The sequence below is a fragment of the Osmia lignaria genome, chromosome 12 (genome assembly GCF_051020975.1).
Source record: "Osmia lignaria lignaria isolate PbOS001 chromosome 12, iyOsmLign1, whole genome shotgun sequence".
Taxonomy (NCBI): Eukaryota; Metazoa; Arthropoda; class Insecta; order Hymenoptera; family Megachilidae; genus Osmia; species Osmia lignaria.
This window is the reverse complement of record NC_135043.1, coordinates 7,531,187-7,549,632: the sequence shown is the minus strand read 5'-3', so window position 1 is coordinate 7,549,632 and position 18,446 is coordinate 7,531,187. Positions and strand designations below refer to the sequence as shown.

At 42.9% G+C, this 18,446-nt stretch overlaps 1 protein-coding gene across 7 annotated transcripts; it reads left to right on the top strand.

The window, feature by feature from the left end:
- Positions 1 to 1,125: 1,125 nt before the first annotated feature.
- side (motor axon guidance molcule sidestep) lies at positions 1,126 to 17,479 on the top strand. 7 transcript variants are annotated; one of them, XM_076691408.1, is made up of 12 exons: positions 1,126 to 2,532; positions 7,231 to 7,387; positions 9,638 to 9,876; positions 9,977 to 10,087; positions 10,204 to 10,419; positions 11,340 to 11,636; positions 11,740 to 11,870; positions 11,951 to 12,110; positions 12,505 to 12,807; positions 13,149 to 13,610; positions 14,074 to 14,283; positions 14,488 to 17,479. In XM_076691408.1, the coding sequence occupies exons 1-12, from the start codon at positions 2,421 to 2,423 to the stop codon at positions 14,529 to 14,531; spliced, it is 2,442 nt and encodes an 813-aa protein (XP_076547523.1). In that variant the 5' UTR covers positions 1,126 to 2,420; the 3' UTR covers positions 14,532 to 17,479. The 7 variants fall into 7 exon arrangements, with proteins under 7 accessions (XP_076547523.1, XP_034177898.2, XP_034177902.2 ...); XM_034322007.2 differs by having other exon boundaries at positions 9,632 to 9,876; XM_034322011.2 differs by having other exon boundaries at positions 1,127 to 2,532; positions 7,255 to 7,387; positions 9,632 to 9,876.
- The last annotated feature ends 967 nt before the right edge of the window (positions 17,480 to 18,446 follow it).

The window sequence follows — 18,446 nt, the reverse complement described above, 5'->3', positions numbered from 1 at the left end:
GACACCGAAAATAGATATTCGCCGCGAACCGTACTGTGACATTAGAAACACCGTACGTATATAATGCCTCTCTACCGAGCCTTCAATAACAACGCGATCCCTCTCTTTCTTTCTTTCTTTCCGACGCGCGTTGCTTTTGAAAAGAAAATAAAAAAACAGGAACGAAAATATACATCGGCAACCAAAAATTCTCCCGTTCGCATCGACGTTCACATAAATTATTTACACCAAATCCTCTATAAGTGGTACATGTTGGATTATAGTATTCACGGTAAAACCTGTCCTCTTATGTTCGATTAACAGATTCATTATGTAAACTGAAAAATTATCCATTTTGTTCTAATTACACTCCCTACGGTAACGAATGTAATATAATATAAATAATTAAAAGACAGAGAAAAATTAAGAGAAGAAAGAGCATTAGTTTGTTCTTTCAGGACGCATTCTTGACCCTCGTCGATGCTGGCCGACTCCACCCTCGAACGAACTCCAACGTTTTCAGCCCCCCCTGCGCTTCGCGTAATCGTCTGTACGATGATACGCCAGAAACTCACCCCGCGTTTATTCCACCGAAGCAAACTCGGTTTTGGTCCCCTTCCAGCCTTCGAGTCAACGACAGACCGAGAGTGAGAGAAAGAGAGGTAAATGGTAAACGGATCGGCCAGAAACACTCGGCGAAGCGTAACGCCCGCGTTTCCAACTATCCTCCCTCGTGCGTGTACCTTAAGGTGCGCTTGTTTTAGCACCATTAACACCAGTTCACCTCGTTTGCGTGTTTCCATGTTAAGCCAATATACTCTGACGAATTTTCAAGAAAAGTCATCGGTGACCCTCTGAAACAAACCCCTTGCAAATCGTTTCCTATTAATTGAAACTGACAATCTGAGAGATAGCTCATGGGTACCCTGCTGATTTGAAAAACAATGGAAATGCCCAAAATGATTTCCTGCAATTGCCAATCTCTAACAACATTTTCTCCAATGTTCCAATCCTGTTAAAGGAAAATGCTGCTGCAGAAGTGCATAGAGAGCGCAGTACCTGTGCACGCACGGTCGTTGACAATTCGAGGGGTGCAGAAAGGACCTAGGGTAGAATACGAAGTAAACGAGCTTTCAGTTGATAGATACTCTGGACTTTGCAAGGATTTTGCTCGCGTCATTAGCACGGATGCATACGGGTGCATCTTCGCGCGAATGCGTTAAGACGCGTGTGCATTAGGAGTGCAGCGTGAGTGGTTGGTCGTTAAACGAGCGGGTGTGCGTGTATGCGTGTGTAAGCGTTGGTGTTCTTGGGGCCGGGTTAAACGGACGTGTGCCTACGGCCTGTGCACGAGGAGGGTGCACTAGGTGGGGGCGACTACACGCGTGTCTTCGGTTTTGGTTTTAGTTCTGTGGCAGTCGCTGCCGACGACGACGATCTTCTCGAACGCGTTCGTTGCTCGTCGGCCTCGTTCCTTTTCGATAGATGCACCACGACCGCGAGTTGGATACGTTTTCCTTTTCTTTTTATGGTTTCTGTGTAGTTTCATTGCTTCTTCTTTCCTCGACGATTTTCGCGTTTCGAAAGATTCCGAAGCAACTTCCGAGGAGGCGCGCGCAGGCGTAGGCGCGAATTTGACGACCAGAGATTCGTTCGAGAAATCTAATTAATCCGACACGGAAAATAGAAGAAGGATCTAGAGACGTGAACGTTGAGATTGTTGCTAGGAAATTCTGACAAAGCGAAAGAAATTGAAGGAGAGAACGACGGAGTGTGTTGAAAAGGAAGAAAGGAGGATCCGAGTGTCGCTTAGATGCGAAGAAAAACGTGAATCGAAAAATTTTGCTCCGACACGACGTGGTTTGACTAAAAAGAAACACGGTGTGACGTCTAACGTCGATCAGAAAAATGAAAAAGGAACAGGAGTAGGGGGACGCATGCAAAAGTCGAAAGGAAGTCCATAGAAAAGGAACCCTGCGTAACGAATCGCATTGCTAAAGGTTCCTGCACCGACGTTCTTGGAAAGTACACCACTATCACCATTGAAAGTTGCAAGAGCCGTCGAGTGGAGGCGATCTCACTTGCAAGATATATTAACAGAAATAATAATTACCGATTAATCTGATCGAAATATCAGAGATTGGAGTAATTAAGTTGCAAAGATTGATAAGTTTTGCTTTTTTTTTCACGAAAAAGGAAAATTAGCGAGAATGCGTTCCGCGTTATATCTTCGCGATGAAGAACCGAAGAGTCGAACAGTGTGGTCAATGAATCGCGAGTCGAAATATCACCACGAAGATCGTCGCTGATCGATCTTGGCATAAAATACGTTCTTGAAAGAACGTAGATCGTGAACGATCGAATGTCCCTGAGGCGAGAAGCAGACGTGGCGGTGGTTCGCGCGTCAACTCGAACACCTGATTCACGCCTGCCGGTTCGAGATGCGGTGCACGTCGGGGCACGTGTTTCTGACAAGTTTGATACTACTGATATTACCTCGAGCACGTCGAGTAGATGCAGCTACCGAGGATTCGGCTGAATTTCAAAACAAAGGTAAGTTGTTTCAAAATTTTTCTTTTATCCCCCCAAAAAACGTATCATTCTTGTACGATAAAGTGTTAACTGATATTTCATCAGTATCGCGAGAATATAGCACGAACTTTCCATTAGGTAATTAACGCAAGAAGTTTGTTTTGAATAGGCGTTGCTCGTTCTATACTCCATGCATACAGTAACCCATTATGAGAAGCGGTAGGAAATTTATTTCGGACCGAACGAGCACACTGACCTCGGCCCGATTTAAATAAGTTAAAAGTTTGATGGTTACGCGTAGATCGACAGTAGCCGGAAGTGTTTAAATAAACCATCGCGAACGCCTTACACCCGCACGATTTATATTTAGAAGTAAACATCACAAGTGTTGCGATATTTCGAATCTTGACTATCTTGAGAGATAATTTAATCGAGCCAAGCGAAAAGTATCGATTAAACCGTGAAGCGATCGTATCCTGGATCGTTGCTGTTGTATCGTGACAGCCAACGAGTTAAGTTTCGGAGTGACACGTCGGATGCTCCGGAACTAGAAATGAATGCAGGAGAATTAATAGAATGCGACGTTGCGTTGCAGAATTTTAACGTGTCACGTGTGAACAAGTTTGCGGAAGATCGAACGGTTTACTTATGATAAAATAAGCCACTTTATTTACGTTTATCTTGTATTAAAGTGTCCATGGAATTATTAATGCGTTCAATGGAAAGATAGAAAGTTCCATAGAGAATTTACCAAGGTGTATTTTAGTCGACGGACTGCTTACGAAGCGAAAGAATTTGCGCGATTTATTTTCGGCGCCGTAAAAAGGCGCCGCTTCATTTTGATCCCTCTAGGCATCTGTCACGGTCAGCTCTCTCGGTGGTGCGGTTAATTTTCGAAATTTATGAAAAGCCATAGGAACATTCTAGGATGTTTCAAGTTTAATCCTTGAACGCGCAAACTTTTGTCCCCCAGGAACGAGCGGTTTATTCGGCTTAATAGATTCGTCGTCAAAGTAAAAACAGACCCATATGATACGGCACTTCAATAAAGCTAATTAATATCTTAATTATCACGAAGTTATCATTCTTTCCTATCTATTTACATTCATTTCTTACAGTTACTAAGTTCGTTAGTTACTTTAAGGTGTCCTGCATAAATTCCTGGTTTCCGCGGACAAAAATGGTCAGTTTTTAACATCCCTTCCTTACAACGGAACAAATAACTTCTGCCCCCTTTTATTACGATAAAAATGTAAATTACCTCGGTTAGAACAAAGAGATTACCCTAGAAAGTTAGGAGACACTTGGAAAGGAAAAATAGAACAGGATGATTTTCTGCAACGTGGAGAGAAAATATGTGCGTTAAGGGGTTAAGGTTCCTCTTTCAAGGGAGTAGAGTGTAGAGGAATGCGTCGAGCGTCGTTTATAGCTTTCAACCGAGCGGACGCCCGAAACAGAGCACTCAAAGTTCGAAGGAATTCAAGGAGAACCGTTCGACGTGTTTCGAATTCCGTTCGAAATGTATATAGTATATAGTATATAGTATATACATACATATTATCGTTCATTCGAATAATAAGCTCGTCGAGGATTTCTTTATTCGAAGAAAAATATTTGGGGAAGAAAACGTAAATACAATGTCGACTCACTTGGCGATCCATCATCGCTCCTGTAGGTATCGCGGTGATCTTTACATTGTTTGTTTTGCGGTAAACGTCAGCTGAAACGAGCCTACCTCTGAAAGCAACACTTTCTGCGAAACGAAAGCACATAAAGAGGCCCCGACGCTTTCTCTTCCTCTGAACATCATCGCGACGTTTTCTTTTCTCTCGCTAATTGCGCTACAAATTTTCTCACGAACCAAACTCAAAGTACTCGAATCTTACCCGGCATGCTTTCAGCAAAGGGATCAAAGGATTTCACGAAACGGAGGGGAATAATCGGGATTGAAAATTTGAAACTTTTAAAGGCATCGAAGGAAGATCGAGAAACTTGTTCGAAACTTGCGAGGAACGTATTAACTGTGCACGTTTATAGCTATAAATATTATCACGCGAAACTTTCTTTATATCTACGTACACTTTTAACAATGAGAATCGTGAATATTCTTATTCATGCCACATATTAGGGTGGCGTAAGAAATGACCGTTTAAGGTGAACCAAGTTTGAATAACGAAATGGACGAGCCACATGGGGGCCAGAACATACAGCCTCGATGAAATTACCATAGAGAGTGATCATACAGGGAGACCTTTGTCTCTCGGCAACCCCTAGAAGAGGATAAGCCTGAAAGAGCGCTCTCGGTGATAGTAATAGAACATTTGATAATTTCTTGAATATTCTTCGAGTACAATTTAATCCTCAGAGAATTCAGATCACTTTGATTGTATCTACGTGTTGGAATAAAAAAAATGTACAGAAATTTTGTTTGAAGTTTAAGATATGTAATGATGTTGTTAAATGCGAATAAACGCCTTATGAATTCCATCGACTTTTATTCTCGAATAATCAAAGTGATTCCTAGCCGATCATTAATAAAAGATAGCTTCGATGTTAAAAATCAGTTGGTCAGTCAGTAGTGGGAGGAGTCGTTTGAAATAATTACAGACTCACAGATGAAATATGGAACGCTTCGGTTTCGGTTTCGGTAACATCGACAGGCACACCTGGACATCGGTCGAAGAAAATTATTTCAAAATGATTATTCAAGTGATAAATTATCTTCGCGTACTAGGGAACAGTTTAATCTGCAAACAACAAAGTATCCGAAGTGTTATATCCCGTTTCTGTTTCAAATAATTTATTTACGATCTCCAATACGAATTCGAAGACCCTTCTTCAGCCGAAAGGATCTGTCATATTTTAAAAGTCGAGCGTTCGAAGTTAAAATCTATCGTCGTTCATATTTCAGGCGGGTAATCGAAAAAGCCCCGTCTCGAATTCCACGATTTTGAGCGTACGATTGATTTTAACGTCGGCCTTGGATTTTCAATAAGCTCCGGGAACAAGGGAAGCGCTGCGCCGATTCCAAAGCAGCGAGAACAACCGTCGAATCGGGAGCGTAGGTGGTGACAGTTGGAATTTTATTGGAAAACCGAACTTCTTCTGGGGAAGGATAGCAACAGGTGTTGGTAAGGGAAAGTAACATTACGCGAGAATGAAATTTCGCTTTAACTAAAGCGTGACCGGAGAGGAGAGGGTAAGATTAGAAAGAGATAAAGCACACTGTCGACACGAGTTTAATAAAACTGAAAGTAATATCGTGGAATTCGCGTGAACGATCGGCTGATGTTCTTAAAAGACCTACCTCTAAATGATTTCTTTCGATTTATCATGAAGTAAGAAGCGAAGAAAATTTTATAAGATACCTTCGGTCTTCGGGTCATTTCCGAATTTCACTCCTGTGGTACTAATTTCTTCTGTTTCATTTTCATAAATACACATCAGAAGTTACTTAAGAAATTAACTTCGTTTCGTACACGTTCAGTTTAACTGGGATCTAAGTCGTGCAACGGAATGCCATAGAAAATACTCGAATGCGATCGATGTACGAAAACAATGCCCAGGAAATTACGTGACGTTCAAGGGTCTGTTGTAGACAGTAGATAAAGTAGATGGTAATAAAAATTCGTAAATTAATTCCATATTGCGCAGGAGGCATGCGCGTCGCAGACGTAGCTGGCAACTGGTATTTTCATGTTATTCCACTCGTCATACTTCTAGCTCGTAAATTACTTTAACGGCCATTTTTAGATGGCCGCGAATTCGATTGGCAAAAGATGGATACTGGATCCAGCGAAAAGAGAGGGTAGAGAAAAGGATCGAGTGGAGGGACACGAAAATAGATGACTCGGCGGAAGCGTGGTTTCCCAACGCGGGAGATATAAAAATAACGGGGCTACCCTTCGGCCAACCGGCATTATTTACATAACGATTAACGATTAACGATACCTACGTCCCAGAATTTCTTCTTCCCTAAAATCTTAATTGATTTCGATTGGACGCTTGAATTCTATTCCGAGACGTAATTACATTCATCCTCATGGATGGTTCACCGCTCGATCGACGATAATCACCGCGAATATCTACTCCCACGAGTTGACGAGCTTCGATCGGTTCTGAAGAATTCACGATGAAAGGAAGATCGATCGAAACGTTAAGGAAAATTACGTAATAGCGGACTCTCGTTTACACGCGTCTGTAGTTATGGCTCCGGCGAACAAACTAGCTTCGGTCGTTCGTCTTTCATCGGCACGTTACGCCAGTCGAACACGAAAATGCCGTGCAGGATGAAAAATCAAAAACGACCGACAGAACGAACAGATCGATTATCGCGTCGATTTTAATCTTTCCTCGCCATCGGAGCATCGGTCATTTTTCCTTCCCTCGACAGGGGCGCGAAACGGCGCTGTGCAGCCCGGTGAACGATGCATCATCGCGTATTCATTTGCTGTGACTTAAACTTAGAATCGTCGCGATGCTGTAAAGTTTCTTACCCACGGAGAAAATAGAAACGATATAATCTTGGCTGCACACTACGCACGTGCTTCGGAACCGGTGTTAACGCACACCGTGGTATGCCATTGATAACTCGCTGGTCCTTCTTGGCATCCGTCTCCTGTACCACGCTCGATCGCGTTAAGGGTAGCTCGAGGTTCGTTAGGAAAAATTAACGCTTCAATAACCGAACGTATCCTTTCTCTGGACATTCTTTTCAAGGTTCTACGACTTACGCTCTTACAGCGCCACTCAGGCTAGTGTGGGCCAGCGAGGGCGAGGACGTCGAACTGCCATGCGACGTCACTCCTCCAACCCCAACAGACTCCGTGAACATGGTGCTCTGGTTTAAAGATTCTGCCGGGATACCGTTGTACAGGTATGTATAGACATCATAGAATTCAATTAAAGTACTATGCAGAGATGAGAGGTTGACGAGCGGAAGGAAAGCGTAATTCACACCTCGGGCACATTATTGGTCGATGCGGTCGCATACTAATTTCGACGCCTGATAAAGAAGGAAAATGAGATTTCGCGAGGGCCAGCGCCCCTCTACCGTCCCGCTAGTCATCTTTCTATCTCTGCACAGTACTGTTCACCAATGGCAAAAAGTCCCATGAGAATAACGCAATCTGATTGGTCGCGCTTCACCTGTGCCATCCCGCGAGACTTCTTGTCATCGGTGGACAGTACCTAGCATCAATCCTGTCCTGACGTAGTTCGCACTTTAGGTACCTTAAAATTCAAATAACGATATTTATTTTTCACTGTGAAAAAATAATGAAAGTACCACCGTATTTAATATTTACACATTCTATCACATACTATACATATTTTAACTGCGGGAGCATGTTAACGCCGAAGCGGAAATCCACGTTGTTCCGCAAGTATCTCGGAAATAGGATTTTTCAGTTGGCAGGAAAAGCAAAGGCGAAGAGAAAACCTGAGCGTAACGTTTCAGAGGCCACCGTTGGTTTATCTTATTTTCCATCCCGAGGTGAACGCGTACATTTTCCGTGTCCATTTTGCGTGCTGAACTTCCTGTTTACGGTGCTTTTCACGAGGACCGATTCGTTGAGAAGAATGTCCGCCACTCCAACCCAGCGAATGTCGGTCACGCTTAATATTCCTGGATGCCATTGTTCTGACTGAGATCCCACCTCGAAATATCTCGAATCGAGCTACGAAATAGGAACCCTCTTTACGGGCACAGCTTCTAATCTATCGTTCGCCATAAAACGATTCGCGGTCGATTACCGAAAACTCGTCGTTTTCCTTGCATTTGAATGATCGACAAAGGCTTTTCTTTAGCAGCCTCGTCCAAAATTGGCCGATGTTCATTTATTTCTCGCGGAGGTCACGTTCCAAACGAAAGACGAATTGAGGTAGATCGCGTAACGTAAATAAACGAGAAAAAGAAGAATCGAGCTGTACTCGAGTTGGCAATCGATCGTCAGAATTGAAATTCTTAATACCAAAAATAGAACTGCCTATCGATGTTTCGAGCTGACAAACACTCGTAAACTGTGTATAGGTTTCGGATTCGTTTATTTACGAATGGGAGCAAGTTTGCCCGTAAAATAAAACGTTCTCCGTTCCAGTTAGCTGTTAATCGCTGGACATAGCTTAATAGGGTGGAAATTTTACTCGAAAATGAATAGAGCCTTAGAGTCTTAGAGAGAGGGAAAAACGAGAAGCTTTTTAGGATTTTAGGACTAGGGCTGCTAACCGTCAAAGGGCACTCGTAAAAAAATTATATCTACATAGAACAGAGGAAATGAATGACACGCGAGACGAACACGAAACAGGTGGCTACGAAAGGTTTACGTTTACGACGTGAGTCGGATTTTCTTTTCGTACCCATAACGTTTTCTTCGTTAGCGATAGAAAAGCATGGGAATCCTCTGGGACGGAAGATCGGCCACGATCCGTTCGATGTTTACATTTTCTGTAGCCAAAGTAAAAAGAAATTTATTTTTGTGATATTCCGGAATTCGGCTGGTTTTGAAAGAGAATAAAAGGAAGTAATATTTTTCTCGAAAATTAAACTGACCAAACGAGCTTACTAGTTTTCAAAGTTCTTCTCGGAATTAGCGGTTAGAGGAGTGTTCCTTTCCACGAGCAAAGTGCGACTGGCGCCGCAATTTGGCGGAAATCGTGCGCGAATGTCCGCATCTTTTTCCGTCGTCTTGCTGCGATTTTCTCTTGGACGTTGCGTAACGGTCAAACGTTCGCGGGGAATCTAAATTCGCTGACTGTGCGGCTGCCAACTATCCGTTTTTCTCTCCGCGAATAGACACCCGTGCTAGAGATAGTCATCGAAACTGGCCAACTGGGGATCCACCGGTGTTTACCAGCATCTTTTTTTCCCCGGAAACGTCAACGTAGCTGGTTCGCTCTTTCGATCGTCGATCGGGCCAAGAATTTCAACCTCCGTACGAATCGACACAGGAAATGTAACCCGGTTACCTCGATTCGTTGATCTTGAGATCGTCTTGGAAAGAAACTATAGTCGTTGCGATGGATGAAAGAAATAGAGAAGAACGAATGACGCGTTAGTTCAGGATCTGCTAGCTGATTTATCGATTAAAATCAATGAAAGAATAATAGACGAACACCGAAGGTACAGTCGGAAAATGCTGGTTCGTGTGCGCAGTTTGGATGCCAGAAGCGGAGATTTACAGTCAGCCATTCACTGGGCGGTCAGCGACGACCTCGGCAAAAGGACATACTTCCAGATCGGCGATGGGCATCGAGCTAAGCTAAAAGTTACCAAAGTCACCTACAAGGACCAAGGAATCTTTAGGTGCAGAGTGGATTTCATCAATTCGCCGACCAGAAATTTTCGTGTGAATCTCACGCTTGTCGGTGAGTACCTTTCCTATCGAACGGCGAAACGGCATTGTTCGATCTGTTCGATTCGATCGATTCGAATTGGTTTCTTTGTTTCTTTTTTCTTTTTGCGCAGAGGAGCCGTCAAAACCTGTGATATACGACGCGCAGGGACGAGAAGTAACGGGAGTGGGCGGGCCTTTTTTGGAAGGCTACAATCTCGCTTTGACGTGTCAGGTGGCTGGAGGTAAATTTTCTCTCCCTCTTACAAGGAAAGCTAGTAACCTATTTTTCTCATCGTCGCGTGATCCGCCCTACGAGGAATCGACAAATTTCTTTTAATCATCCAATCGTTCACCTCAGGAAGACCAAAGCCCATGGTAACGTGGTGGAAGGACGGCAAATTATTGGACGGTGTCGTGGATACGATGTCCATCGAATCGCCCAGTAAATTCACGGTGAACCACCTGTTCATCGACAAAGTGACGCGTTCGTTATGGGGCACGAAGTTGGAGTGCAGAGCTCAATCACCGCCTATGGCATCCCCGATCGTTCGCGAAGTACCTCTAGACATTTATCGTGAGTATCTTGTTATGGCCTCCATTCGTTCGGCGAAATGTGCGAAAGAAACGTGTGACGGTAATCGCGAGCGTAACATCTGGCGGGAATAAAATAGAACGAAGATTCGCGCGCGTTCTTCAAGGTCGTTCCTTTGAATCCTAACACGCGCTGAAGACGAGTAACAAGTTACTCCTCCGCTGGTCCACGCGTTCTTTTCCTCGTCATTGATTTTGTACACGCGTAGGCGTACGCGTATCTACGATCTTTCTGGCAAAAAATTGTTAAAAAGGACGAGTCCCTTAAGCAGGTTCGTCGCGGCAAAAATAACGAATAGAGGGACAGCCACGTGCTCGCCATCCGAACCGCGCGTATTTTTACTTTCAACGACAATTCCACGAAATACGACCGTCAAAGGGGTTAAGGAGGTCCGCGCGAAATCGTTGGAATTCATCTCGCTTCCGCCGCGGGTCACTCGTTCTGACTATATTTAAATTTCTTTCTTCTTCGTCGACGTCTAAAACGCAGGACATTCGAATGAATAAGAAGGATGTTTCTTGCCGCGCAGGATGTACGGTACCGCACCGGAATAGAGTGTTACTTCTAAATAAAGAAACTAGGAAGAATTTCTATTAGAATAATTTTCATTCGACATTCGACGTAATTAAATGCGTTCGCGTTATCGGCCGACCCGATTCTTTACGACGTTCTTAATCCTTTCGCTGCCACGTGTTTGAACAAAAAACGAAACTGGCTGAGAGCAAGAATCAGAACTAGATGAGTTTTTTCTCCGGACGAGAAGCACACTTCCTAGGATACCACGTGTGGTCCCGAATTACTTCTCACCCTCTTATTTAAATTAATTAACCGTCCTCGTAATTCGTCGGAGGGTAATTAGACAGACAACCGATTGGCAGAAGAAAATATGATTCGTTTCGCAGTGAAACCGGCGGTGGTGAAGATCATTTTGAGCGAGGATCAGATTTACGCTGGCAGACCGATCGCGGCCCGTTGCGAAACTTGGGGAAGCTCTCCGGCGGCCAGGATCGTTTGGAGGCTAGCTGGACAGGTGATCGGCGAACCAAACGTGTCCACTACACAGAGAAGCAATTCCACGGTCAGCAAGCTGGCACTGGCTTTGGGGAAGCACGACGACGGGAAGGAATTAACGTGCAGAGCCGAGAATCCCAGGTTTCCCGGCGGAGTACTCGAACAAACCAAAGTACTGAGCGTCGCTTGTGAGTCCTTTTCCCTGATCGTCCCGCGATAAATCGTCTCGAAACGCGGCTGAAGGATATCCAACTCGATCCTACATCGTCTTCGTTCGCTTTCTGCATTTAGACGCGCCCATCGTAGATGTTCACCTAGCTACCGGATACGTGTTGGACACTTTAAGAGAGGAGGACGATCTCAAGTTGGTTTGTAACGTGGAAAGTAACCCGCCACCGAGCAGGGTCATCTGGTACTTCAACGTAAGAAATTTTTCGATATTCTTCTTTCTTCGCCGACACCATTATGACGGTACGAAGAAAGTATACATACGATGTTCCAGGATACTCGATTGGAACACGACGTGGCTGGGGGAACGCTGATAGCCACGAACACGTTAACTTTAAGGATACTGACTCTGGCCCATGCGGGCGTCTATTCGTGCGCTGCGATCAATTCTGTGGGCGAGGGTCACAGTCCGCCGATCTTCATTCGTATGAAGTGTAAGTATGCAAATTAATACTCCATAGGTGTTATTTTGAATCGACTTCGAAAAGGAGGAGGAATTCTTTTAATTATCAAGTTCGCCAAACCGCGAATCGTTTATTCGGGTATTTTTAATTTTGCGCCGATTTTTAATTAAACCGCGAAGCGTTTTATGGCGGACGGTAAATTAGAAGCTGTGCCCGTAAAGAGGGTTTCTATTTCGTAGCTCGATTCGAGATATTTCGAGGCGCGATCTCAGTCAGAACAATGGCACCCAGGAATATTAAGCGTGACCAACATTCGCTGGGTTGGAGTAGTCGTGGCGGACATAAAATGCATTTAGTATACTATTTAACGATTATATCTAGGAATCATAGAATCGTAGAGAAATGAAAATTCTTTTCCCGACAGATGCACCAAGATGCAAGGTGGGTTACGAGGGTCGCGAGATCACAGCCGGTCGGCGTGAAACGGTGTCGTTACGCTGCGAGGTTGACGCGGTCCCAACGGACGCGGTGAGATTCTCTTGGACGTACAACGGGACACGGGGCGACGTGTTGCCGATGCCAAATTCGAGAGTACAGAATAACGGGCTGGTTAGCGTTCTGGAGTACACCCCTTCCGCTGACACCGATTTCGGTACTCTAGCTTGCTGGGCGAGCAACAGTGTCGGCAGACAAAGAACGCCCTGTATATTCAACATCGTGCCAGGCAGTACGTGTATGCCCTTCGCTACTAGAATAGATTCGATTGAAAGACTGACAGGAAAGACAGAAAAAAAAAAAAAAAAAACAACAGAAATGTTTAAAATATCATACCTCGCACGATAGATTGTTTTTTAACGAGTTTTATAAATTTTCTATAACGTTCAGTTTGAGTTTAACTCGTTATTTCAATTATGAAGATAAAAAGAATTTAATGGTAAACGATTGAAAAAATGAAAGACACCGCATGTGTGCCACCTTTTCACGCGACAGTGAAATCTCTTTCTCTCCCGTATGTTACGAAAATAGCTAGCTACCGTTTTCTGACAGAGTAAACGTTACGATTCCCAGAGCCACCGCAACCGCCGCTCGACTGTTCCCTGCACAACGAGACCAGTTCGCTGGAAGTGAATTGTGTCCCTGGCGCGGATGGCGGTTCCCCGCAGTACTTTTTACTGGAAGTTCGAGGCGTCCCGAAGAGCCCTGGCCTGGTTCAGGTGAATTCACCGACCCTCCATGCACCCCAGAGCGATCAGGGAACGGTCGGAGAGGTGCCGGCTATATATCAGGAGAGGAATCCGTCGCCAAATTTTCAGCTACACGGACTCGAACCGGGATTCGATTACACTTTGTACGTTTACGCGGTGAACGGACGTGGAAGAAGCGAGCCAGCGTTGTTGGAACACGTCAGGGTCGTGGAACCGATAGGCGGAAAGATCGAAAGGAACGGTCTGTTTCTTGAAGACCTGAAGAAGGCGCTACCCTCGGCTACCTCGGAGAACATGATCATCGTGATCGCCTTAACAGGTACAGGTAATCGATGTTACCTCCCTCTGTTTTTCTTTATTCTGTATGTAGGATACGAGTTAAGAATGTCTGGGTCGACTGATAATTGGGTCGAGTGAGGTGCGAAAAAAGAATGTGTAGATCGAGTGACAGTTCTTCTGAATCAAGATGCATGCGTGATGAGAGTGATATCGGGATCGAAAGTTGGCATGTGGAATCGGTAATCGAATGTGACCGTGTGTAGGTATGAAAGACGAGAGCGAAGACTGAAGGATTGTAAGGGCGAGTATCAAAAAGAATAGTATTCCCTACATATATTCTATAGGGTGTCTCAAGAAAAATGTACGACACAACCCTCGATCAAAATCTGCCTTTTCTTTTGTCAATTTGACGAACTACCAGTATTTAATTTGGAATCAACAAACTGTAGAATAAACGATAATAACGTGTCCTTACCGAGCGTGGTAAGAAAGAAGATTTTTGATTGAAGGTGCGGTTGCTTTGATCCTGGTCGGTATCGGAGTGATCATCGGGCTGGCTATCTGCAGGAGAAGGACCAGCACTCTCGTCAAAGACGGTCCGGATGATTTCACAACCCCCAGCTACGTTTCAGCTCAAAGGATCGAGCCAAGGATCAGATACTCTGGTGATAGCAGACGTTCTCAAAGGGCGAGCCTGTACGTCGAGGAAAATCGAAACGGTAAAGCGCTCTTTTAGCTGACAATATATTTAACGCGCTGACTGACCGCTGGGTCAGCTGTGATCGGCATTCTCAATTTGTTGCTCCGCGTTTTAGGTACCGGTCACCGATCATTCGAAATGCTATCCATTTATTAAATAGTTTTAAACACTTTGAGAAATTACTGTTGAAAAGATTTACTTCAAATACGTTTTTCGTTTCCAGAGCCGGATCTTCTACAGAGGGTAGAAATCGACTTGCACGAATAAGTTTCACCGCTACTTCGCTCTGTAAATTTAGAAGTGATACTTTTGATATTCGTCCTTTTGTACTATACATCGTGTAGATATTAAGCCGGGCAAAAATCCGTAATCCGGATAAAATAGACGTAAGACGTAGTTTGATAAACTTTGAAAAATAAGAACCTACCGCATTGCGATGCGTACGATCGTACACTATTTCCAGAATTCCTGTACCTGTACTTTACGATCGTATCTAATTTTAAGTGTGTATTATATAAAAGGTCGGATAAACTAAACGACCCTCTGGTCGTTATTTATTACATTCAGCGGCATTTTCTACGCGAGCAAGTAACAAATCAAGTATTATACAAATAAAGCGTAGCTAATATATCTTAACCCTTTTCTTGCGACATTCATTAATCCATAGCAAAATTTTATTAAATCATTTATTCTTTATTTTTAATGGCTTACCAATCGATAGCTGTACGTACAAAATGAACCAACGTAACGCAACGAAAAGGGTTAACCGATGCTTTAGCTAAAACCTATCGATAGGTGTAACGATATTCGTAGAAAATGTTGTACAGTTATTTTTACAATTGTAAACGTAAGTTTCGATTTACTTCTGATATGATTTTCGACAAATTGAAACGCTTATACAACGTTGTATATAACATAGAAAATTAGCTGGTTGTATTATTAGTGAAAAGGCATTGAAATAAAATGTTCACTTGGTTCCTTCGTTTGTGATTTGCAACATACTCGTGTCATATTTTCCATGAAGAACTCAAAAGCTTTTTGACATCTGATGTTTCCTACCTATCGAATGAGAAAAGGTGACGCGTTTGAAAAACATTTTTGTAGAATATGGTCAAAGAGATGATACCGTTGGTTACGTAGAGTCAATGGAGTTTGATCAAAAACAAACTGTATATTGTTTGGCGCGAGACTCTCTGCTTTTCGTAATAAAGAGCTGACCTGTTAATCAAACTTTCCAACTTTGTGTACACTATCTGGCCGAAGGCGCTCGCGAAACTACCAGACAAATGGAATAGCCAACGAAAACATTCTAACCATTGTATACAATTGCTTGGATTATTTGTGCATCGAACGTTTGCACGGATTCAGTTTCAAACAGACACGAATTGACGAGCACACATTCACTTAAGTTAAGATACGTTTGCACGCGACAATAAATCCCGACCTTTTACTAGAATGTTACCGAGGAAAATTTGAAATTGATCAATTGCCTCGAGATACTAGGGTATCTATATTTTGCTTTATGATCGATGGGAAATTTTCACGCGAAACACTACTCGTTGTACGATTGGAAATTTCACGTTTTCACGGTTTCACGGGTTGCGCTTGAATCGAGACAGGCGAATCTGTAAAGCGATTAATGGAAACGACGTTAATGCTAATTGAATTTTTCCTGTAATTGGTTGTCGCGCGACGGCAACTAATTCAACGAAAATAGAATATCTGTCGCGATCGACGACACGATTATCGCGACGCTGATGAAGTTTCAGCTAATCGGTCGTCGACGTTCGTTTCTGCCGCGTCGCATCGCGTCGATTGCTATGAATGCAAAGCATCATTTTCCAATCGTGTGTCCTTTGTTGACCAATGCAGGATTTTTAACCATTCCGCGACTTCCAACGAGCCACATACCCGCCGCATTTACATGTAAATCAACGAGGCGCTTATACACTATCGCTCAAAAGTATTATATTTCATCTCTTAGGTGATATGTACGCTCGACGAAACAGAAAACAGGATAAAATATAAAATAGACGATCGTTTGAACTTGGCTTTATCGAATTATGACAGTTTTAGGAAAAAAAAAAATATATATATATATGGTGCCATTTAAAAAGGTGAAACTCACTTGGATTTGTCACTGTACTGCACATTTTACTAATTTTTTTACCATTTATAAAAGTACTTATACCTACATAAATTTAAAGCGATAATTATGTTTCTCTAATTAGTAGAAACAAATTGGAGTTTATTCAAACCAACCGCGACGTACGATCGCATACTTTTGAACGGTAGTGTAATCGCGCTTCGTAATGCTTAATATAAATTGCAACGTGTCTGCCAAGCTGCGTGTTGCCAGGTAATTGGGATCGAGCTTGTATTTGCGGGCGTTATAATTTGTAAATTTTCCACCCCTTTTCTCTCTGTCCTCCCCTGTGGCGCACACGCGCCTAATTCCGTCCGTAATTATTGCTCGCTATGTTTACGCGGGATTACGCGTAAATAACGAAACAAACGGGACGCGATTGAACTTTCTTTTGCTGCCGCTGTATTGTTCGTCAAAGCTGTTCAATGATGCACTTTTTTTCTCCATAAAGTTCGATAATCCTCTCTTTGAAATTTAATGCGGGGAAATATTCATATGCGATGCAATACAAGTATTATTATAGAATAACAATCAGATATTAAACGTACGATTATTTGATTGGTTAATGTAAATTATTGCGTTCGCTGATAATTTATGCAAAAGTTGATCCTCGTTTATCGATAAAGAAGAAAAGCAGCTTCTTTGTCACATCTAACAAACGAGACACAAAAAAGATAAAAATCCCTATTTTCCATTATAAAATGTCTTTGACTTCAAACGCAATCTATTCATTCGCCAATAACTGAGTTTATTACCCTGATAATAAAGATCGCTGTAATGGGAATACCGATAGAAAAAGCCGAAGGAAAATCGATCGCTTTTCATCGTCCACCGTGAAATTCATCTTTTATCGAGAAGAATAAAAACGATTCTCACAACAGAGACAAGAAAATCCCTTTCAATTTCCATTATGAGGCGACTTTAATTTCAATCGAAATCTTCCTTTGTCAATAAAAAAACTTATTATCCGTGTAATATGAAAAACCAATAAATTTTATTATAAATATATAACACACGCGCGTAATCGGATTAAAGCACCATCATGAAATTTCCCATTAAATATGTTCGGGTACAGGGGGTACCGTATAAAATTTATCATCCCCGATTGTGCGTTAATCGTAGAGTTACCCTACCACGGTGCTAGAGCTCAGATTCTCACTCATTAACGTATTCGCACTATTATCTATCGATAGCACTCATCATCACGCTTCTTATTAAAGAAAATGATCAATCATTCGATAGCGTAGCGGTTCCATCGATAATATAATATAAAGGGGATGAAAATCCCGGTCAGTTTCTATTATGAAGCACCTCTTCAATTTCAAACGGAATCTTCTTTCGTCAATAATAAAGTTTATTATCGTATCTCGTTACGTTAATCACGGTAATATGAAAACCAATAAATTCTGCAATACAGATTGGCGCATTTAAAAACTGAAACGCATAAAGATCATAATAATAATCATAGCCGATAGAACAGTTCCGCTTTTTTTTCTTCTTCTTCTTCTTTTTTCCTTTAGTCTAAAAGATGAATAAAGGTCGAGATGATGTTTGTTAGGCGACAATAGGGGAGGGAAGCAAAGTGTACGCAAATGCGGCGTGCACTCGGCTCGGTAATGAAGATGCAAGCGGACCAGCAACCGTTGAATGCAGTTGCGTGTTACAGAGGTGTGCAGCGGAGACCAGCGTGTCGGACAAGATAATTAGGTTATACTTTGTAGCGCAGCAAGCGCGGTATTATCGTTATCATCATTGGAAACGACGCTGGTAGAACGCCGCGGGATATTCGTGTTATTTTCCAGCGAACTTACCAGACCGTCGCCACCTAGGTAAGTAAGTAAGCGTACCTTACGTTCCTTCCGAGAGGAACCTTCGATTCCTGTTCTTTGCAATTTCGTTAAGACGTCCAATTAGACGAATAATTTCGTTCGAACGACGAATCGCGTTTCATACGGTCGGATCGGTCGAGCCAATGCGATCGCAACGAATGAACAATTTTACGAAAAATTACTTCTCGAAATTACGCTTAAGCGAGG